The sequence below is a fragment of the Arvicanthis niloticus genome, chromosome 13 (genome assembly GCF_011762505.2).
Source record: "Arvicanthis niloticus isolate mArvNil1 chromosome 13, mArvNil1.pat.X, whole genome shotgun sequence".
Classification (NCBI taxonomy): Eukaryota; Metazoa; Chordata; class Mammalia; order Rodentia; family Muridae; genus Arvicanthis; species Arvicanthis niloticus.
In genome coordinates this window covers 34,487,321-34,507,792 of record NC_047670.1, presented here as the reverse complement: position 1 = coordinate 34,507,792, position 20,472 = coordinate 34,487,321, and the positions used below count along the sequence as shown (strand labels likewise).

The 20,472-nt window shown below is 46.5% G+C and overlaps 1 protein-coding gene across 1 annotated transcript in view; it reads right to left on the bottom strand.

The window, feature by feature from the left end:
- Positions 1-201: 201 nt before the first annotated feature.
- The window catches only part of Zhx2 (zinc fingers and homeoboxes 2), a 149,267-nt gene continuing 128,996 nt past the window's right edge, over positions 202-20,472 (bottom strand). The window contains exons 3-4 of the mRNA XM_034516705.2: positions 15,519-18,237; positions 202-1,455 (exon numbers count right to left, since the gene is read on the bottom strand). Of these exons, the coding sequence (XP_034372596.1) occupies positions 15,523-18,033 (2,511 nt within the window). The 5' untranslated portion in view covers positions 18,034-18,237 and the 3' untranslated portion in view covers positions 202-1,455; positions 15,519-15,522. The remainder of the gene's footprint in view (positions 1,456-15,518; positions 18,238-20,472) is intronic.

The window sequence follows — 20,472 nt, the reverse complement described above, 5'->3', positions numbered from 1 at the left end:
GATCACAGGAATATGAACAAAATGGATCATTAAAAAAAAACAGTTTATGGCTATTTGTGAGTTTGTGCATGTGTGCACGCACACACATTCACCCACTTAACCAAAAAAAAAAAAAAAAAAAAAAAAAACCTTAAAAAAATAACGGCTATAATGAATTGTCAGTGGGAGGTCCAGACAACAATGAAGAACAAAGAACAGAGGGAAGGTTATAAAAACGTTTAGTTTTTGCTTTATTGAGTTACAACAAATGAGCAACAAGTTAGAAAAACTGCTTTTATTCAAACTCCCTAGCATTTAATTTGTGCAGTGTACTCAAGTGGGGTCAAGGGGTTGTGGGGTATGGGAAAGGGGACAAGGACAGCAAACAGAATCCATGTCTTGACGTTTACATGAGATATATCTCTTGGCTTTCTTTCTTTAAAAGCTAGGACTAACTAAAAAAAAAAGTGCACTCAGGTATCTAAAATTGACCCAACACACACACACACACACACACACACACACACACACACACACACACACACAAATAACAACAACAACAACAAATCAATCCGTAGTGAGGCTCTGAGCTGAAATCTTATCAAAAGCCACACCAAGAAAAGGCGGTGAGAAGAGAAAAGAAAAGCAGAGATGTTTACCTTGGTACCATCTAGTCAGGAAGACCTCTCTCTTAATTTCCTAAGAGTAGTGGTGGCATCATCCGCCATGGGAGCCCTTTCTGCTGGTATGTTAAAAAGATTTGTAAAGAGGGCAGCCACCTGTTCCCCCAATTATCCAAAGCAGTTGAGAAGCCAGCCCCACCTCACGGTGTGGGGCTGAGGCAGGGTCCCCAAAAGGCAGCTGGGGAACGGGGAAGGGTTTGATGCTACTTGTGAGCCCATTCCGACTTGAGCCAGAGGACCAACCTCAGCCCTTCCCACCAAGACATCTCCCAAATGTCCAACTACCTTAAAAAAGAAATTCATCCTACCTAAAATCCAGTAGATACAGCGGTACTTCTGCTAATGCTCCCTCCCCCTCATTAATAAAGTGAAAAGAAGAAAGAGAAAAGAAAAGCAATGTGGTTAGCCCTCCTTCCTGGGGATAAAAAACACAAACACCTTACCACAGAAGTGCTGGAAAAGGAAGTTGCCCTCGATTAAAAAGGTAACAAAATTCCCACATCGTATAAATCAGTTCCAGTATAGCAAGAGGCGGGGCTGGAGCAAAGGCAAAGACTATGTACAGGGACCCATTGAAAACGCAGTAGTAGGACTTTGGCACTATGAACAATTCCCACCCAGCCTCGGGGAGGGACATTGAGAGCTCCGGAGTTCCTGTGGCCTCCAGGCACCACTGAAGCACTTCCGCTCAGAATCGCTGGTGAGGTGGCCCACAGCCGCTGGGGCGGGGCTTGCTTCTTTCTTCAAAGATAGAGCATCTCCTTTGTCAGTGCAGAGGTTCAGACCAGCTGCCCTAGAGGGATGACACAAACCAAAGGGAAGTCAGAAAGAGGACTGCTATTTCTTGGGGTGGAAGGCTTCTTCGTAGACCTCCTGCAGGCTGGGAACTCCTTCCAAAGCCTTCAAGGGGTTTGAAGGAAGGACAGTTGCCCTTTAAGTTGAGGCTATGTTTAATCTCAAATGCCCCCACGGCCCATCTATGTTTAAACACTTGGTCCCACGTTGCTGGGTTATTTTGGGAAGCTATGGATACTTTGGGAGGTGGGGCCCAATGGGAAGAAGCAGGCCACTTTGGGAGGGTTCTTGGGGGGGTATGTTACCACTGGCTGCTTCTGGTTCTTTCTGCTTTCTGTCAGTCGCACGTTCCTTCCCACTGCTACCACGTTTCACCACACCCCAGACCCAGAAACACAGCCCCAAGTTATCATGGCCTGAACCACTCTGAACTGTAAGCTAAAATTCAAATTAAGTCACTCTTGTCAGGGATTCTGCTATAATCATGAAAAGTCTGACCTACAGGGTCTCAAGAGATACTGCCTTGCTTGTCTTCATTTAGGTGTAACTTTAGAGGCATAGGCTGACAAGGTGTATGTGTATATGTGTGTGTGTGTGTGTGTGTGTGTGTGTGTGTGATGCAGAGGTCACAGGACAATTTGTGGTAGTTGCTTCTTCTTTTTTTTTTTTCCATCCTATGTCTGCTCTAGGGATCAAACTCAGGCATGACAACCACCTTTACCAACTGAACCATCTTAGCAGCCTTTCTTATATAGACTTCAAAAATGGGTATAATGATGATGATGATAAATTGTTGAGCAAGTCCTTAGGACTGATTGACAGGCCGAAAGTCTGACCCAGAAAAAGGAAGACAAAGCTCCTCCTGTGGTTCCAAGTCCCGCCTCTCTGCTGGGGTGTAGGAACTCAGTTGGGCAGAGGGGCTCTAGGCTGCATTTACCCTGCACCCTGTTGGGTGATGGGTTCGAGAGAAGCACAGATACACTGCTCAGGGGGTAGGAAAACGCAGCCTACATACGATGAGGAGCCCAGGCTGGGGGATGGGGAACTCCATCTTACCCCATCAGCAATTGTCCTTAGCTTAGTGGCAATTGTCTGGGAGCATGGAGGGGCCTTCTGTGGGAGACTTAGGCATTGGCTCTGCAAAGGAAGTCTTTCTCTATGCTCCCTATGGTGGTTCTTGGTGAAAGAGACAGTCCATTCTTATTCATACTGACTGTTCATTGTGAGAAATGGGTATATGTCACTTCCTCAGGGTGGGCCAGAGATTAAATACCTTTTGCAGGAAGGAATATCTGGGAAGGGAAGCTTATTGGCTAAACTCTCAGGGCTTCTGGATACCGCATTAGCATGGAGAACTCTGTTCTGATCTATGTGACCATAGGTCACATTCCTATGTAGGGAGTGTGGCCACATGACAGGGGACTGGTCAGAAGCAGGTGAAGCTCCTGCCGTCCTCTGGTATGAGGTTCTGGGGCTCCCAACCTTTTCAACCTTACCAAGTTTCCTGGCATGGTCCACCGTCCCATCTCCCCAGCTCTTTTTTCTTGTTCTTCAGTTATCACAACTACATGTGCATGGCTTCAAACCCTGAAAGCATTCTTCAGATCTCTTGGACTCTAATTCTCCTCTGATGCTCCCAGAGTATGTGGCTATGGGAGGGCTCAGGACATGGTAACTGGCAGAGCTGTCAAAGTGAGCCTGCAAATGGGACACCTGTGTACAGGCATCAGATGCTCATGGTTCAAACCTTAAGGCCAGCTGGTCAGCAAGCGCCCCATAGGCTAGTCTTATTTCCTTTAACAGTACAAAGTTCTGCTAGGTGTAAAGTAAGAGTGGATGAGCCTGTGTTTCTCACAGTCCTGATGTGCGCACATTGAAGGAAGCATGGTAGATAGAGCTAATTCTGATCCCAAGGTCCCCTTTCGTCATCAGCAACAGTCATTCTTCCATCAGTATATGCCAGCATCAGGCTCCTGATCAGAGGCCGTGGCACATTGGGCATCATCCTACTTCCATGTTATTGATGGGCATTCGGGAGCCACTCTGTTTCCTCCCTGTCCCGCCTTCACATGCTGCAATGGGGACAAGACCCCAGTCTCCATGAAGCCTCAGGCCCCACAGGAATGAGATTGGATGTAACTGGAGATTACTTTCTATGCCTTTTCTCCCCCACTATACCAGCTCACTGTGCTTCCAGCCCCTGGCCTCATCACACATGGGGTTCTCCCGAGTCACACAGCCAAGACACCTTCTAGTGTGGCTGTCACATATTGCCTTCAGTTGTCTGGTCGATTGTACGTTGGTGTGAAACAGTCAGGCCATTTGTGGTATTCATAGTGTTTGGTGCTGACCCCAGCCACCATCTCCCTGTAGTGCACACATGGGATATTCAACAGGCATTTGTTAGTGAGTGGGAAGAGGAGTGAGTGTGGAGCTGTACAGGGGAGTGACAAAGCCTGCACTGGAGCCTTGGTTGTTTTCTTTATAACCTATCACTGTGCTGTGTCTGTGTGGCTCTTGCTAACTCCCTTGGGAGTCTTATCGCTTGGTTGGATACCACCCAGGAGAGCATGCATGCCCTGTGGGTCACCGTACCCCCAAGAGCTTTGGAGGAAACTGCAAGGTCACTAGGCACAGTTTCTTATGGCCTCCATTGGAAAGGCTTTGCCTCAAGGAAATCCAACCTCAATATAAACCAGAGACAGGAAGCCTCCCCACCTCCCACATCCGTCTTGAGGATAATTTATCATGGTGAAAATACTAATTCTTTGGCAAAATCTGTTTCCCTAGAACTCTACATGTTGGTGAAACATAAAAGCAAACAAACAAAAAACCAAAACCAAAACAAACAAAAAAAACCCAAACCAATCCAGAATCATGTGATCATGTGACTGCTCTTTTTTTTTTTTCCCCACCATGTGACATTCTCTCCAGCTCCCGAGGACTTGGGAGAGAAAAACTGCACTACCTGAGAGAGATGGTGAATATTTTCCCATAACATATTCTTTTATTCTGTCTGTCTATGTGTCTGTCCATCTCCCAAACTACCCCACTCCTGTACTTCAGTGATAACCGGCTGCTGGTGATACTGTGAGGCTGAAGATAAGTCCCCTGTCTTCTGTGGCTGATGCCTTGCAGATGTCTGTTCATGGCTCATCTTTTCTATCACGTTCCAAGGAGGAGCTCAGGAGCTGAGGGTCTGGTACGGTTTCCTCTCAAAGTCCCCACCATACTCCGGCCAGCTTTCTCGGAACAGTGCTGAGTTCCATGTGATGCTTTGGGTGGTCCACGTGGTGGTTGTCATCCAAACCGGCCTCTCTCCACACATTTGTTAAGGCAAGATACTTCCCTTGTGGGGTCAGAGGGGATGTACAGCCATGGTGCCCTTATCTGAAGCTGACAGTTATATCTCTTAGACTCTAAAGGTTAAAACATCTTAGGGCCATGCAGCTATGTAGGCTGGGATTCTGTTTCACCAGTGAGGGAGCAGAAAGGGAGCCTTGACTCCAACACACCCAGAGTTCAAAAAGTACAAAGTGTGTCAGATTTGCAGTGGGGCATGTCAAAATGCCTGTCACACTGATGTGCCACAATTCTGATTCCAGCAGCACAGAGCCTGGGGGAGCCTGGCTTTGGTCTTCCACCTGAAAATTTTTCGTATAGACAGGCTAAGCAAGTGTACTGCTTACTCACCGAGGGCTGGCTCTCTGCTAACCATTTTATCCCATAATAATGGGTCCTCTGTTGCTGTTGGAAAGAAACCTGCTTTCAGTTTAACTGTGGTTCCTTTGTAGGTCATCATTAGGTTTTGGATGGGGTTGGGTTCAAGAGGACACAGAGACAGATTACTGGGGGGAACAAAAGGTGTATTAGAAGAGGTTTTTTTTTTTTTTTTTTTTTTTATAGCCATGGACAGACAGACAGAAAGGCAAAAGCATGGAGGAGATTCTGAGGATATAGCCCAGGCCCCAGCGATAGAGAACCAGAAGACAATCAGAGCCCGTGTGGCGAAGGAGGGAGTCTCTTCTTAGAGCTTTGAGGATAGGGATGGGTTTCATCGCAAGAGCCTGCAGCAATGTTCTCTGATTCCCAGGCAGAGGCATGGAAGGATGTGGAGAGAAGGGTGTGTTGCTTTGATGTACTCTGACTTCCCCTGGCACTGGATTGTCTATTATTTAGGGGCCCAGAGACCATGTCTCAGCAGGATGCCTGTTGCTATCTGTGAAAATGAGACAGGAGGCTGCTGCAGGTCTTGTGACCGAGTAGAGGCTAGATTCTAACATTACATTCTGATGGTAATCCTCCCCCACTTTACTGGTAATCAAAACCTCGCATAACGATGTTCACAATTTGGTGAATTTGGATTACACATGTTCATGATAGTGTCACCCAACCCAATAATAAACATATTTGGCCCCTGCCAAACTGCCTCTCTCCTGTTCCCCCCCTTCCCCCCCCCCCCCGGTAGTAAGGACACAATATGAAATCTGCCCTATTAACGCATCTGTAGTATATAATACCTGGTTGTTCACTGTGGGTCTATAGGCACTTCCACAGGACAGCAGATCTCTAGATCTCCCCAGCATCATTCCATTGCCTATGTCTAAACCTCTCTATAGCATTTCTGAATTATTTGTCTTATTGGCCTCAGAGGGCAGTGGTCTGACTTTAGTTAGAACTGAGGAAGAGAACTTAAGTTGACGTGAAAGGGGATTAAACAACTTTCAAGGGGACTAGAAAACTGTCATTCCAAACTGACCTCAGACCAGACCTGGGTCCAGTTTGCCTCACCTGGCCAAAGCTCTCATTTATAGGATGGCTTGCAGGGAGTTTCTGGGTAGGAGAACTTGCTGAGACCTATAGGCTGGCTAAACCCCACCCCAGGCTGATCAGGGGGCTCAAGGGCAGTTGGCATCCGAGTGCCATGGGGCTCCTTCTTCTCCCTTCCATTGGCCGGCAGAGCCCAGTTGGGTGTAAGAGAATCTAACTCCAGTGGAATCAGATCTCAGTCCTATCAGGGAGATTCTTAAAGTGGCGTTTCAGTTTCATTTCTGTTGCTGTTATAAAACCCCCTTGACCAAAGGCAACTTAAAGGGGGAAGGGTTTGTTTGAGCTTACTGTTTGAGATCACAATCCATCATTGAGGGAAGTCAAGGCAGGAACTTGAAAGCAGGCCTGCCTTTTAGTCCACACCACATTGCTTCTCACCAGAAACTCACTGTGTTCACAGTCGAGAATATACAAACAGGGATCACGGAGGAGGCTGGTTGCTGGTCCCTAGGCTAGCTTAGCTTTCTTATATAGACGAGAGCACAGCCCATAATGGGCTGGTACCTCCTACATCAATATGCCCATAGGTCAATCGAGTTATACTTCTAGGTTTGGGTTTGAATCCCAAGCTACTTTCTATCTGGATGACCTTGGGTAAGTCATCTTTCTTTGCTTCTTTTCTATAGGCCATATGTGAAGATGCTCACGCTGACTGCAGAGTTACTGTGAAGGATGAATGAGCACATGTAAGGTGCTTGAACAGTGTCTGGCATGGTAATAGCAGCCAGTGCCAGCCCATGTTGCTGTCACAGGCCTCTCACCCCCCCCCCCCCACTTGATATACAGTCAGTGGATGGCATGAGTTCGCATGAATAGAGTATGACAGAAAATGTCAGTGAAAAAGGCAGGAAGTCATGAGCCAAGTTCACCAGATGGAAAGGCAGAAAAAATGTTTACAGGCGTCTCTATTGAACAGGTGCCTCCCTCTTAATGCCAGTGCCTAGGGGATCTCATGTATTATCTCATTTAATTACAACAACAACAACAACAACAGTAGCAGCAGCAGCTGCTACTGTTAGGAGGAATGGCCTTGTTGAAGTCAGAAAGCTCTTTCAGTGTTATAGACTGAACTGTATGTGTATATCATAGTCCTGTATTTGAAGATAAGACCTTTAAGTTAAGTATAGAACAATTGAGTCCTAATCTAATAGAACTGGGTAAGCAGAGAAAAAAGATCCTGGGGGTGTGAGCACACAGTGGAGAGTCCACGTGAACATGAACTGGGAAGGCGGCCTTCCGTAAACCAAGGAGTGCAACCTCACTGGATGCTAGTGGCTCTGACATTGTGACCATGAACTTCCAGCCTTCATAACTGAAAAACAATCTGTTACATAAGCATTCTGGGATTCTGTTATAGGATCCTCACTGGGCCTCACAGCAACTCAACGGTTGCTGTAATACACGTGCTTTGGCCGTGTTCACTGTCACTCTCTCCCTTTCCTGGGGAGCTACAGGAGTTTCATGAGAAGTCAATCATACAAGCATCACTTGACAATCTTATGGATTCAGTTTTAGACTACCTCAACAGAGCAAATATACCAAGAAAGCAAGCCATCTGAGAGTGTTGGTTTCATAGGGCATTGCGGTGGTTTGAATGTGCTTGACCCAGGGAGTGGGACTATTAGGAGGAATGGCCTTGTTGAAGTCAGTATGGCCTTGTTAGAGGACGCGTGTCACTGTAGGTGTGAGCTTTGAGACCTGTCTCCTAGCTGCCTGGAAGTCAGTCTTCTCCTAGCAGCCTTCAGACAAAGATGTAGAACTCGCAGCTCCTACTGCAACATGCCTGCCTGAATGTTGCCATGCTTCCTGCCACGACTAAACCTTTGAACCTGTAAGCTAGCCCCAATTAAATGTTGTTCTTATAAATGTTGCTTTGGTCATGGTGTCTGTTCACAGCAGAAAAACCCTAACTAAGACAGGTACTGAAAAGTTATACTTCGACTATACTGTTTTGTGTTAAGTATGTGTTTTGGCTTGAGTATCAAGTGTCCTCCATAGGTTCATGTGCCTGAACACTTGGTTCTCAGCTAGTAATGATGCTTTGGAAGGCTGTGGAAGCTTTGTTGGAGGATGTGAGTTGTTGGATCCGGCCCTTACTGTTTATTTCAGGGTCTCATCCTATCTCTCTTGGCTTCCTGCAATGTGACCAGCTGGTCCCTGCTCCAGACACTGTGAGTTTCCCACCATGATAAGATGTATCCCCTGGAATTGTAAGTATGAATGAGCACTTTCTCCCTTAAATTGTTTCTAATCAGGTATTTGGTTGCAACAAGAAAGGTAATTGGTACAATATGTAACGATTGCACAAATGAACAATATGTAACAAATGTACACTTTGTAATGACAGTGTTGTGTGTAAAGCATGGAAGTTTCTCAGAAACAAACAAGCAACAACAATCAAATCCGGCCACCCTCAACCAAAACAAAAACCTAAAAACATAGAACTACTATCTGATCTAGTGCTATAGCCAAAGGGACCCAGAGGAAATACATACTAGAGATATCTACATAGCCATGTTGACTGCAGCATGGTCCACAAGAGCCAGGTGTCTCCATGCAGTAAATCTATGTGCCTATCAAAAGACAGACAGAAACCAATATTGTGCATGCGATACAACGGAGCATTTTACCATAAAGGAGAATGAAATCTTGTCACAGATGGGTCTGGAGCTCACTGTATTAAGAGAAATAACCCAGACACAGAAAGACAAACAATACAAGCAGAGAGAGCAAAACAAGCTAGCACTAGTCTTGGGGCAGAAGAGTGACTAGGAGGGAGTAAAAAGAGGGCGTGGGAGTGAAGGGGGGACATAACTAAAGCATGTCCAAGGATGTCACTTAGAAACCATAAATATGTATAAATGACATGTTTCAGTAATTATAATTAAAACTTAAGATAGATATCAGGAAACACACACTCATGTATACACCATGATCCCTTCTCTCTCTCTCTCTCTCTCTCTGATCCTTCCCTCACCCCTTCTGTCCCACCTACCCACCCACACATTCTATGCTTCCTGTCTCTGAACTGTTTTGGGATTCTACCAGCAAGAAGGCTATCAACAGATGGTCACTCAACATGCACTTCCAGAAGTATAGCCCAACTCAGCCTCTTTTCTTTCAAAGCTCTCCAGCCTGCATTACTATAGCTGATGGATGAAGACACCCATGACTGAGCATCTCCTTCAGCTCTGCACAGGGAACCAGGGACTGACTGACAAGGTGAGGTGGGGCCCCTGACTTTAAGAGTCGAGTGAAGAAGAGAGGCAGGAAAACTAATGATTAGTGTATATTCATTCATTCATTCATTCATCCATTCATCCATTCATTCATTCTCATTCATTCATTTATTCTCATTCATCCACTCATTTGTTTTCATTCATTCATCTATATATTGACAGCTAATCTGAACAGTGTGTGAGGCATACACACACACACACATATATATATATATTTTTTTTTCCCCTAGACCTTAAGTTGGGGCCAGCATGCAACAATTAAGCAGCCTTAAGTATTTTAACAAGCTGAGGCATGGCATTATTATTCCAATTTTTTTTGACATTTCAACAAATTTCACACCTTCCCTGAGCCATCGCTAATCATCAAGAGTTGGAAACTGTCAGAAATCTGGAGGCCGTGAAGATAGTGGCTGGAGATCTTGAGCCAAATTTAGACACTGGCCGAGTGAATCCTGGTGAGCTGTTTCAGGTTTCTGAGTTTCTTTTGTTTGAATGAGAAGAGAGCTTGTGCATGTGGCCTGTGGATGGGTTTTACCAGAAAGGCCACCTTTCTCCCTCAGGGTTCCTCCAATTTCTGTGTGCATAGCTCTCATGAAAGAGTCCAGATGGTGGGGGCTGTGTGATTAAGAATACATAATGTTCTTGCAGCGGACCCAAGTTTGGCTCCCAGAATCCAAGAGCAGCAGCTCACAATTTCCTGTAACTTCAACTCCAAGGGATCTAACATCCTCTTCCGGCCTCCTTTGCCCCATCCTCTCTGTACACATAATTTAAAATAAAAACTTTAAAAAGTCTTTTTAAAAAGAATAATCCAGACAGATTTCTGTTTTATGCATGTCTTACCTTTTTAGGCTGAGATCCGGGTAGGGCTGTGGGTTGGCTTTTTTGGCAAAGCCATGCACTTTCACAGTGCCTGGCATGAAGTGGGCTCTCTGAGGCTCTTGCTGAGCAATGTGCTATGCTTTGTGTTTTGAGGCCCAATTTCCCATTTTATGGCCCGCTCTCAGAAGCTGTCAGTCTTTGAGAGGTAGGAAATGACTGGCGGTAGTAAGCCACTGGGGGCAAGCCCCTGAGGGATATGTCTGCTGTGGTTCTGAGCTGTTTTTCTGCTTCCTGGGCCACAGTGTAATGAAGTCACTGCTGGGGATGGAGGTGACCCTGTTCCCATGCTTTTCCTATGAACCAGTAATGAATGTCCCTTTCCTAAGTTGTCTCTGTTATGTATATGCTTACAGTAACACGAAAGCAATTAAGACAGAACGTTATCATAGCTTCCACTCCCAAGCACAGTATGCCTGCATTCTGTTTGTTGGCTTGGGCAAGGCAATGGGTGCTACCACTGAAGTAGGTGCTGGCCCCAGTGATTAGACACTGGCCTGCCAGACGAAAGGGGGTTCCAAGTGTTACTAGCTTTTGTGCTCTATGAGATGGAGGAAAGGCTGTGCCTGCCTCCCTAGATGGTGGGAAGGTTCAAGATTTACTAGATATGTTTCAGAGAAAGGTAAGCATGTTGCATATGCCAATAAATGGAAGCTTACCATCATCACCATCATCACCATAACCACCATCATCATCACCATCATTAACACCATCAACATCATTATTATCACACCATCACCACCATCATCAACATCATCATCATCACCATCAGGACCATCATCATCATCATCAGTAGCAGCAGCAGCAATAAGATAGTTCATCCGATCAGACATTCAGACATAAGCTTGAGAATGTCTTGCCTAAATAGGTCGACTTAGTTTTTTTTTTGGGGGGGGGGAGGTGTGGGGGACGGAGGAAGTATATTTTTTCGACCTCTTTCTTAGCAATGTCTATCAATGAGATAAATCAAAAATTATGTAAACCGTAAGCCTGAATCAATACTACATTACTTAGGGGCTGGGAAGTATTGCTGATGGTTGTGCCTAACCTTAAGGCTGAGGTGAGCCTGGTGTGGGGAATTCACAGCTACGGGACTTGAAGGTGTTAATGTTCAGGGGTTGATTTTGTGGGGAGAAACTTAGTCCCATAGGGGAAAATCTAATCCTTGAACCCTGAGGAGTTGCTTGTCTCAAGGCTCACTATCGTTCTGCCATCTTGGGTTTTATATAACACCTTCACAAGGTTAAAACCATCAATTATTTTTGAGATTATGATACATGTTTCTATTGTAGATAACTGCAATTTCCTAGATATATCTGGTGTGTTTGTGTCAGAGTTTGACATTGAGTTTCTTCTTTAATCATTCTGCACCTAAAGGTTTTGAAATAGGATCTTTCATGAACCTGGAGCTTGTAGGCTTGGCTAAACTGGTTGGCCAGTGAGCTCTAAGATCCTCCCATCTCTGTCTCCCCAGTGTTGGGACGACCTGTATGTGCCAATGCTGTGCTCAGATTTGTACAGAAACGCTCAACCATCAGTTTAATCAACTGAACCATCTCCTCAATCCCACTTTACAAGTTAGGCAGTATCCATGGATTTCAAGAGATCCATAACTTAGGAAGAATTTTTTTTCCACCCTGTAAGTTAGAGGACATCTTGGAGGGGTGCTTCTGGTGAGGACTTGGGCTGGTTTTGAGATGTTTCTGCCTGTGTGACCTACAGGCCCATCCTTTAAAACATAGCTCCCTGAACTGTCAGGAGGCCAACATGAGTATGTGTCGACAGCAGATGCTGAACAGCTCCAGTATCTAGTTCAGGAATATCTGCAGTTGACAATTGAGACACTACCTCATAATCAGAAAACGGGGACACAGGGAGTGTCCTACATCTCTGAGTGGTCTGATGTTAATTCAACAGTCAACTTCCAACCCCCTGAGAATTCTCCTCATCCTTGAGTAGACCGTGGAGGAGCTATTGAGTGGAGAGAGGGAGGACGGTGGCCAACAGCAATGAGGCATTTCTGCCTGTCAGAATACAGAGAACAGATGGGTAGCAGGAAGAGTGGGAATCTAGGATCCTGCTGAGCTGATGGATGGAGGGGCGTGAGTGAGCTCCTTGCTGTCCAAGGCTCACTTTTTGGATTATAAAACTATATAGAGTTGCCTCTGCCAGAGAAGTAGGTGAGAACATGGGCATCGCAGGCCACGCTGCTGCTCCTCCTCCAGAGACCTTCACCTGTCTTTCCTTCTCCTTCCCCAAGGATTCATCCTTGTGATCTTTGAAGCTGTTTCCTTCAGGCCTCAGGGAATGAGGTAATCATAGCCTACCCAGATGGTGCATACCCTTGGGGGAGGGATGCCAACAGGTGGTCCCATCTCTCTTGGGGGAGAGCTGCCCCTAGGCTACCTCTCACCCAGCAGTGGGGATGAGTGAGTACCACCTTAGCCGGTGGTGGGGTAACTTGTATCCTCGTGTTCAGTTCAGCCAACACAGCTGGTTCAGAGTAGCATGGGCTTCCTATAGAAGCCAGCTTTGTTTTCAGTTTGCTTCTTTTAATCATTAACAGAACCCGCAGTACTTCCCGGCTATGACAATCCTCTTCTGGTTTTCACATGTACTATCTATCCCTTTGCCATCTCTGGACCTTGACCCATGCTGCTCTTTCTGCTTGAACGACTCTTTTCTTTATCTAATTTCTTGGCTCTCCTAAAAAGCTACCCCAGAGTCAGTATCCTCTCTTCCCGTAACCCTTCATAATGCCCAGTCTGAGTATGCCTCCAGTGGGTACCCACACTACGGTGCATGTCCCCTTTATATCACATGCCACACTGGCTAGTCATGGAGAGTACTATCTCTGCCCTCAGCCCAGATGTGAGGGGTTGATAGCTCCAGCATGGGCGGGCGTGGGTCCTGTTGGGCGGAGTTGTGATTCCCGGCATGGACACCTGTTGGATCTCTGGTTATCTCCAGCCAGTGCTCTACCAGAAACCAAGCCACCTTTCACCGTCCCACACAGACGAGCTCTGTTGGGAGTGGGAACTGCATCATCTGTCTCCCTCCATTGTCTTTTTGTATCTATCATGGCAGCCACTGGATGCTCGGAATATATTGTTGAACGGAACTGAACGGAAAGGAACCTATTGTTCGCTCTAAGGTGGGAAGAAATAGCAACATTGTAAATTCATATCATGGATTAAGATCAAGAGGAGAATCTCAGGGCCAGCTGGAGCATTCACATAGACAAACACCAAGACAAGACAAGACAAAACAGAACTATTCTGTTTCAAGAGGGAAGGCAGCTAGACTTTCTAAGAAGGTGGGGAAACGGTCAGAGAGAGGGAAGACACCAAGGTAGCCAGACAGACGTGGCTTGTTGATACTCCTGTTGATCTCAAGATCCCTATCTATGACTAGCACCTCCTCTTCTGGCTATATCCTTGACGGGATGCATTGGCAGTTCTGCAAGAAAATGTGATGGTACTCCGGGGTTGACAACGCATTAAACTCTTGCTGGAACTGGCTAGGAAAAGCTTCCAGAGGGTTTTACTGATTTGCCAGGCACCTCATTTTTATCATGCAATAGTGGAGTTAATAAGGAGCAACATGGCTGGCCCAAGTTGCTTAAGTTCATCAACGATGAGGTGTGTAATTTCTAGGGGTTCCTTCAGGACCAGACACATCATCCTAGAGACTCTAGTCTTTACATCAAAGGCTAGCTTGGGAGGCCCTTTCCGTGCCTGAAATGATCTCTAGAGCAGCTCACCTGGTCAGACGGTAGGCAGGCATCAGGCTTATGTTTCAGGCTGCTCTTGTGATCTCTCAGCAAAGCAGCCCCTCCTCCCACCTCCTTTCCTCCTCAGGAAGCCAAGCCAGCTGCTACACTGGGGTTTGACTTGCACTGACCTCTTGGGAAGCACACACACCAAGGGCTTCAAGGCCTGTCCCATTATGTGGATGACATGGCCATTAGTAACCATGGTAACCTCCCTTCCCTGGCTTTTGTGGCTCCTCAGGTCTACATCTGCACAGGTCTTGTCCAGATTTGAAGGAGTTACTGGGACATAAAGGAGAAAGGCACCTTTCCCCGGAGCCACATAAAGCAAACAGGGAGTATTTTCAAAGCCTTTCAGGTGTAAAGAAGCAACCTTGAATCTCCAATTCAATAGACTTGAAATAAAATAAAAGAGGGAAAGATACACTCCTTTCCTTCTTGGGTTTGTGTGTGTGTGTGTGTGTGTGTGTGTGTGTGTGTGTGTGTGTATGTGTGTGTATGTGTGTGTGTGTGTGTGTTTTCCATCTGTGAACATAATACACACAAAGGGTGTGTTGGTCTAACAGTTTGAGAGGACTCAGATATGAGCAGACCTGAAGGTTGCTGTCCATACAGGTCCAGGCAGCAGGGCATTCTGCTGAGACCAGCCTTACAAATAAGGGTACAGGACTATCAGGCCTTATTTCAAAGAACCCTGAAAAAGAATTTATCACATACACATACACACACACACACACCTGACTAGTGTGTGTGAGGTAGTTCATACAAAATGAGCTCCACCGAGCCATTCCATTATGTGTATGTATTCCCACACATACTGTATGTGATAATATACATATAAACACAGGTTGAACATCCCGAATGTGAAATTCTAAGCTACTAAATGCTTCAGAATCTGAAGCTTTCCAATGCCAGCATGATGTGTGGAGGGAACTACCTCACCATGCACAAAACAATGAACGATGTTGCAATGGAGTTACCTTTGGGATATATATATATATATATATATATATATATATATATAATGTAAATATGAAACGTAAATATTTTCAGATTCAGACTAGGGTCCCAGCCCCAAGATACCCCACTATATGTGCAAATATTCCAAATTCTGAAAAAAAAAATCTGAAATCCAAAACACTCTTGAACACACCATGCCAACGACATATCTGATCAATATGGATGAATTGTGTCAACATATATGGACAATCAATACATTAATTTTTTAAAAAGTACATTATCTTTGTCAACATCTTAGAGCCCATCATCTATATTAATACTGCCAATTAAAAAAAGGAAATCTGCACTCGCCCATTCTCTGGAGTAAACAGGCAGAATTACCTGTCTAGGCTTGGCCAGTCTCCGCAGGGGTGCTGTCAGAGTCTGAGTCTGCCCGCTCCACTGTGCCTTCTGCTACTCTCTGACTCCAGCTACCCCACTTCTCTGAGATGGCGTCCTCCTCACCAACGGTCACCTCCACGAAGTCCACGATGCCTGACTCCTCGTTCTCCTCGCTGCCCTGGCCATCTCGGCTGCCCTCTGATCTGTCTGAGGTGGCCTCTGAAGGCTTGCCTGTCAAACAGTCCTTGGCTGGATCACCACCCACTTTCATCCTTGGGACCAGCTTCTCGGAGTCCTCCTCACAGAGTGCTTTGGGGTCCTTGGCATACTGGTGAGCCACCTCGCTTCCATTCTTTGGGCTCTCAGCAACTTGTTTTGCCGCTTTTCTTGAGAGAACATCATGGCCATGGTCATCTGACAGGTGATGCCGCTGGTACTGCTCCAGCCAGGTCAATGTTCCAGTTTTTAGTAAGCATCTGTTCTCCTTGAACCAGCGTACAATCTCAGTTCGGACCAGGCCGGTCTTGGCGGCTAACTGGTCGTACTCCTGAGGAGTGGGCCACTGGGTTCTCGCAAAAGTGCTCCTGAGCAGGTGAACCTGTTCTTGATTTTGTACAATTGCTGATGAAGGACTGGGCAAAGAACCAGCTAACTGGGCACCAGAGAGCTGGTCAAGTCGAGATAGAGCACCATTGGGGGCTACCACATCTGAGCCCTTTTTGCCAGACCCCATGGAATCTAACACAGCCTGCTCCATGCTGTCTCGAAGCTTCCGCCTCTCTGAGAACCAGGAGTCGATCTCCCTCCTGCTCAGCTTGGTCTCCACCCTCAGCCGCTCCACTTCTGCCTGGGTGGGAAAAGAGCTTTTCAGAAAGCTGTCTTCCAGGGTTTTCAACTGTCCCTGGCTTTTCTCTTTGAACTTCTGGGGGGCAAAGTCTGGGTATACGTGGTAGGTGCGACCGTGTCGGGTGCCGGTAATGGCCATCTGGTCTTTGGCAAGGGACTCGCTGGTGATGTGGACAATGCCCCTCTGACACCGGTAGCGATGGTCACTGAACCACTTCTTGATCTCACTCCTGGCGAGGCCTGTCACCTCAATGAGCCGGTAGACCTCAGCATCATCAGGGAACTGGCTCTGTAAGAAGCTTGCCTTAAGGTGGGCAATTTGCAACTTGGTCTTCTTGCGGTCGCTAGCTGGGGTGAGCGGGGTATTGGCCATCTTGGGTGGAGGCTCTGGCACCTGGGCGATGTGTGGACGCTTCGGCTCAGGGGCAGCTTGAGGAGTCACCAGAGGTCTCTTCTGGCCATGGTTGGTCACTCCAGCCACGGCAAGTGTGATGGGAGAGCACGAGACAGTTGTTGACCCACTTGTCACTTGAGTCAGTACCAGGCTGGGCTGGCCAAGGATCTGGCATGGTAGGGCTGTCTGGAGGACGGGCTGTGACACTTTCGTGGGGGTCAGCTGAGCAGGAAGCACAGTGATAGTCGGGGGTACTGACTGAATCGTGCCATTGAACATCTTCTTTCGGGCCTCCTCCACCTCCTCTGGGGACCAGCTGATACCATGCTTTAAACGCTGGGTGGCAAACCAGATTCGGATGTGCTCCTCTGGGTGTTTGGAGGCCGCCGTCAGCCAGGAGAGCTCAGCCTGGGTGGGGTAAGGGAACTTGTTGAAGGAGTTGATCATGGTAGCATTTGTGTCCAGGGCAGAGTTGTATTTGGTAGTATTCAGCGGGACGGGGACCTTGGGGACAAGGTTGATATTTGGTGGCAGCTGTACGGAAGGCATGACGTGTCCCAGTGAATCCTGAAGGAGCTCCACGCTTCCAAGTCTGGACAGGATCTCAGCTGTGTCTGTCACCAGGCGGGCAGTCCCTTCCATGTGGTTTTCTGGGGCAGCCTCCTCAGGCTTCTTGGGCACTTTCTTGGCATCTGCCTTCGGCTTTCCTGTCTTCATCATGGGGGTTTTACCTACTGAGACCCCAGGGTCATTATCACTACTTCCAGGACCACTGGCAGTGATAGACACAACGTGGTTGGTGGCTTCGATGGACTGTTCTAGAACCGTCTGATTATTGCGCTTGATTAATTTCAGCTTGAAGTTGGTCTCCCCCGGATGGAACTTGGAGTTATGGTCAGACAAGGAGTCGTACTTTTTGGTTGTGAAGTTACATTCGGCACATACGTAGAGGGGGTTGAGAATCACGTTGGGGTGCTGCATGTCCACATGCTCCGTGAAGTCATTCAGATTCTGTGTGGAATAAGGGCAGTATTTGCACTCATAACCACCCTGGAGTTTTTTGGACTGGTTCTCCCCCATAGATTTCACCTCTACCACTTCATTTTCTTTGGACGAGTGTTCAGGTTCTGCTGCCCAGCTTTCCTTTGTCACATCGGACGGTGGCATGCCCGTTCCTTTGTCTTTGGCCCTGTCTGCCTCCTCCAGCACATCTTGTTCTACTACCTGTGATGTCCGAACCATGCACGGAGTCGTAGACTTCCGTTTGCTCGCCATGGTGCCTGCCTGTGAACAACGGCTTCTTTTTGGAGTGGGTATGTACAGGATGCTGAGATTCTTGGCTTTTGGCTTTACTCCCTCTCAAATGCCTTTGGCTTCCCTTGGATGCTGAAGTCTTCTTCCCTTTGAGTGTTTCAGAAGGATTTCAGCACAGAAAATTGTAACTGTAGCAATCTCTGAGCAAACCAGGCAGCTTCATATCTGTGGGACAAGAACAGAGCCAGACTCAGTGACTCTTCTCAGTGCAAAAGAAACCAGCTTTTTGTTCCCATGGCCCACCCCAAGTGGCACCAAATCAAACACACATGTAAGCACGGACGGCGGCGTGGCAGTGGGTTGGAAACATGAAAGGCAACGCTCTTTTTTTTTCTCCGGGAAGAAAGTGGAACCAGGCAAGCAAACAAGGTTGGGGTCTCCACATTCAGAGGCAACAAAGTTACAGATGGAGAACAAAGATCCTAGGATCTTCAGAAGTGCAGAGTGGGGTGCACAGAACAAGCAAGGTGTTGCAAGTTGCTTTTTATTTGTGGAACATCAGAAGCAAGACTCCTAAGTGGGGCCTGCAAATGGGTTTCCATGGCATTAGAATGTGATAGGAGAGCCTGGTGTGGAGACACATGCCTGTAATCCACATACTCAGATGGCTAAGGCCTTAAGATCATGGGTGTCATTCAAGGCTAGCCTGGATTAAATAGTCAGATTCTGTCCCAAAACACAACAACAACAACAACAACAGCAGCAGCAGCAACAACAACAAAACCATACAAAAAGCAGTAAAAAAATATGGACACGTTGCTTCTTATCATAAAAACACAAGTATAGAAAATGTAGGGTCGTGCAAAGGAGAAAAAAGTAAACCACCAACCCAAGTGCAGTGCTTTCCTTGTTTCTCTCAAATAGTATTCCATTTCCACTTAAAGGGGGTACCTAGCCCATTTCCACTTAAAGGGGGCACCTACCCCATTTCCACTTAAAGGGGGAACCTACCCCACTTCCACTTAAAAGCAATGCTCTCTTCTTATATTATAGGGACATGACACTGTTTTGAATTTTCGTGACAGGGTCTCTCATATAATCCAGCATGGCCTTGCATTCCTCACCACAGCCTAGGATGGCTGTGAAGTCTTGCTTGTCTTGCCACAGTCTCCCGAGTGCTGGGATTGCAGGCCTGTGCTCTCACGGTTGGCTCAGTTCGGGCTGTCATAAACCGCCTCTGGACACAGGCCTGGAAAAGGTTCTCTTGACTCACATGACTGCATTTTCGCCTCAGATGGCCTTTCCTCTGGCAGTGCCTGAGAGGCTCTGACTCCCAACTCGGTTTACAGGAAGCATTACCACCGAAGGGCCTTGACAAGTAGATAAGGAAAAGTGTTTCCAGACGATTCTGTGATTTAGAGAAAAGGTTTCTTTTATTCCTATGTGTGTGCTTGTGTGTGGGTGTGGCTATGGGTACCTGCAGTAGTCAAAAGAGGACATCAGATCTCCTGGAGCTGGAGTTGCAGGCAGCTGGGAGCCACCTAATGTGGCTGCTGGGAACCAAACTCTGGTCCTGGAGAATAGCATCCAGTGCTCTTAACCGCTGAGCCATCTTGCTAGCCCCTGTGCTTTAAAAACACAAAACAAGCTCCATACCCCATGTGTGTGTGTGTGTGTGTGTGTGTGTGTGTGTAGGGTGTATGTAGGTGTGTAACTGCTATTGCATGTGTACAGCAATCAGAGAACAAACTCCGGAAGTTAGCCCTTGGCTTCTACTTGGTTGAGACAAGGTCTCTTTTTGCTCACTGGTTCGTGTGACAGGCTAGCTCACTGAGATTTCTGAGGATTCGCCTGTCTGTCTTCTACCTCATGGTAGGAGTAGTGAGATGGTAGACATGTACTACCATGTATGGCCTTATGTGGCTTCTGGGGACCTGAACACGGCAAGCACTTTACCCCCTGACCCATCTCTCGAACTTACCCCCATGTGTTTGATTGCTGCCAAAGCTTCGTTGTTTTCAAAGGCTTCCTGGCCATTCATCTTGTCTCTTTTGTGAATGATCTTTTTATGTCACTCCCTCACTGTGGTGCTCAGTGGCTTTATTACTAATTTATACAAGTGCTTTAATACACCTGCTACAAAATTTAAAAGTCTGCCTTTCAGCTGTTAAGAGAGTTTTTTTTTTTTTAACATGTGAAAACCTTAAGTTTTAGATTATCATTTTTTTCCTTTTATGGCTGGCTTCTTTCATTATTTCACAGTTGTAAATTCTGTTGGTTTTTTTTTTTGTTGTTGTTTTTAATGAGGTATATTAATTCATATTTTCTCTTTTCACATGTAGACCACTTACGTATACCATATTGACTCCTAATAAGGAATCTATGGTTTCTTTAGAGCTTTTTGGCTTAATTTTGTTCATTTGTTTGCTTTTGAGTTTTAGGATCAGACCTTGCTATTAA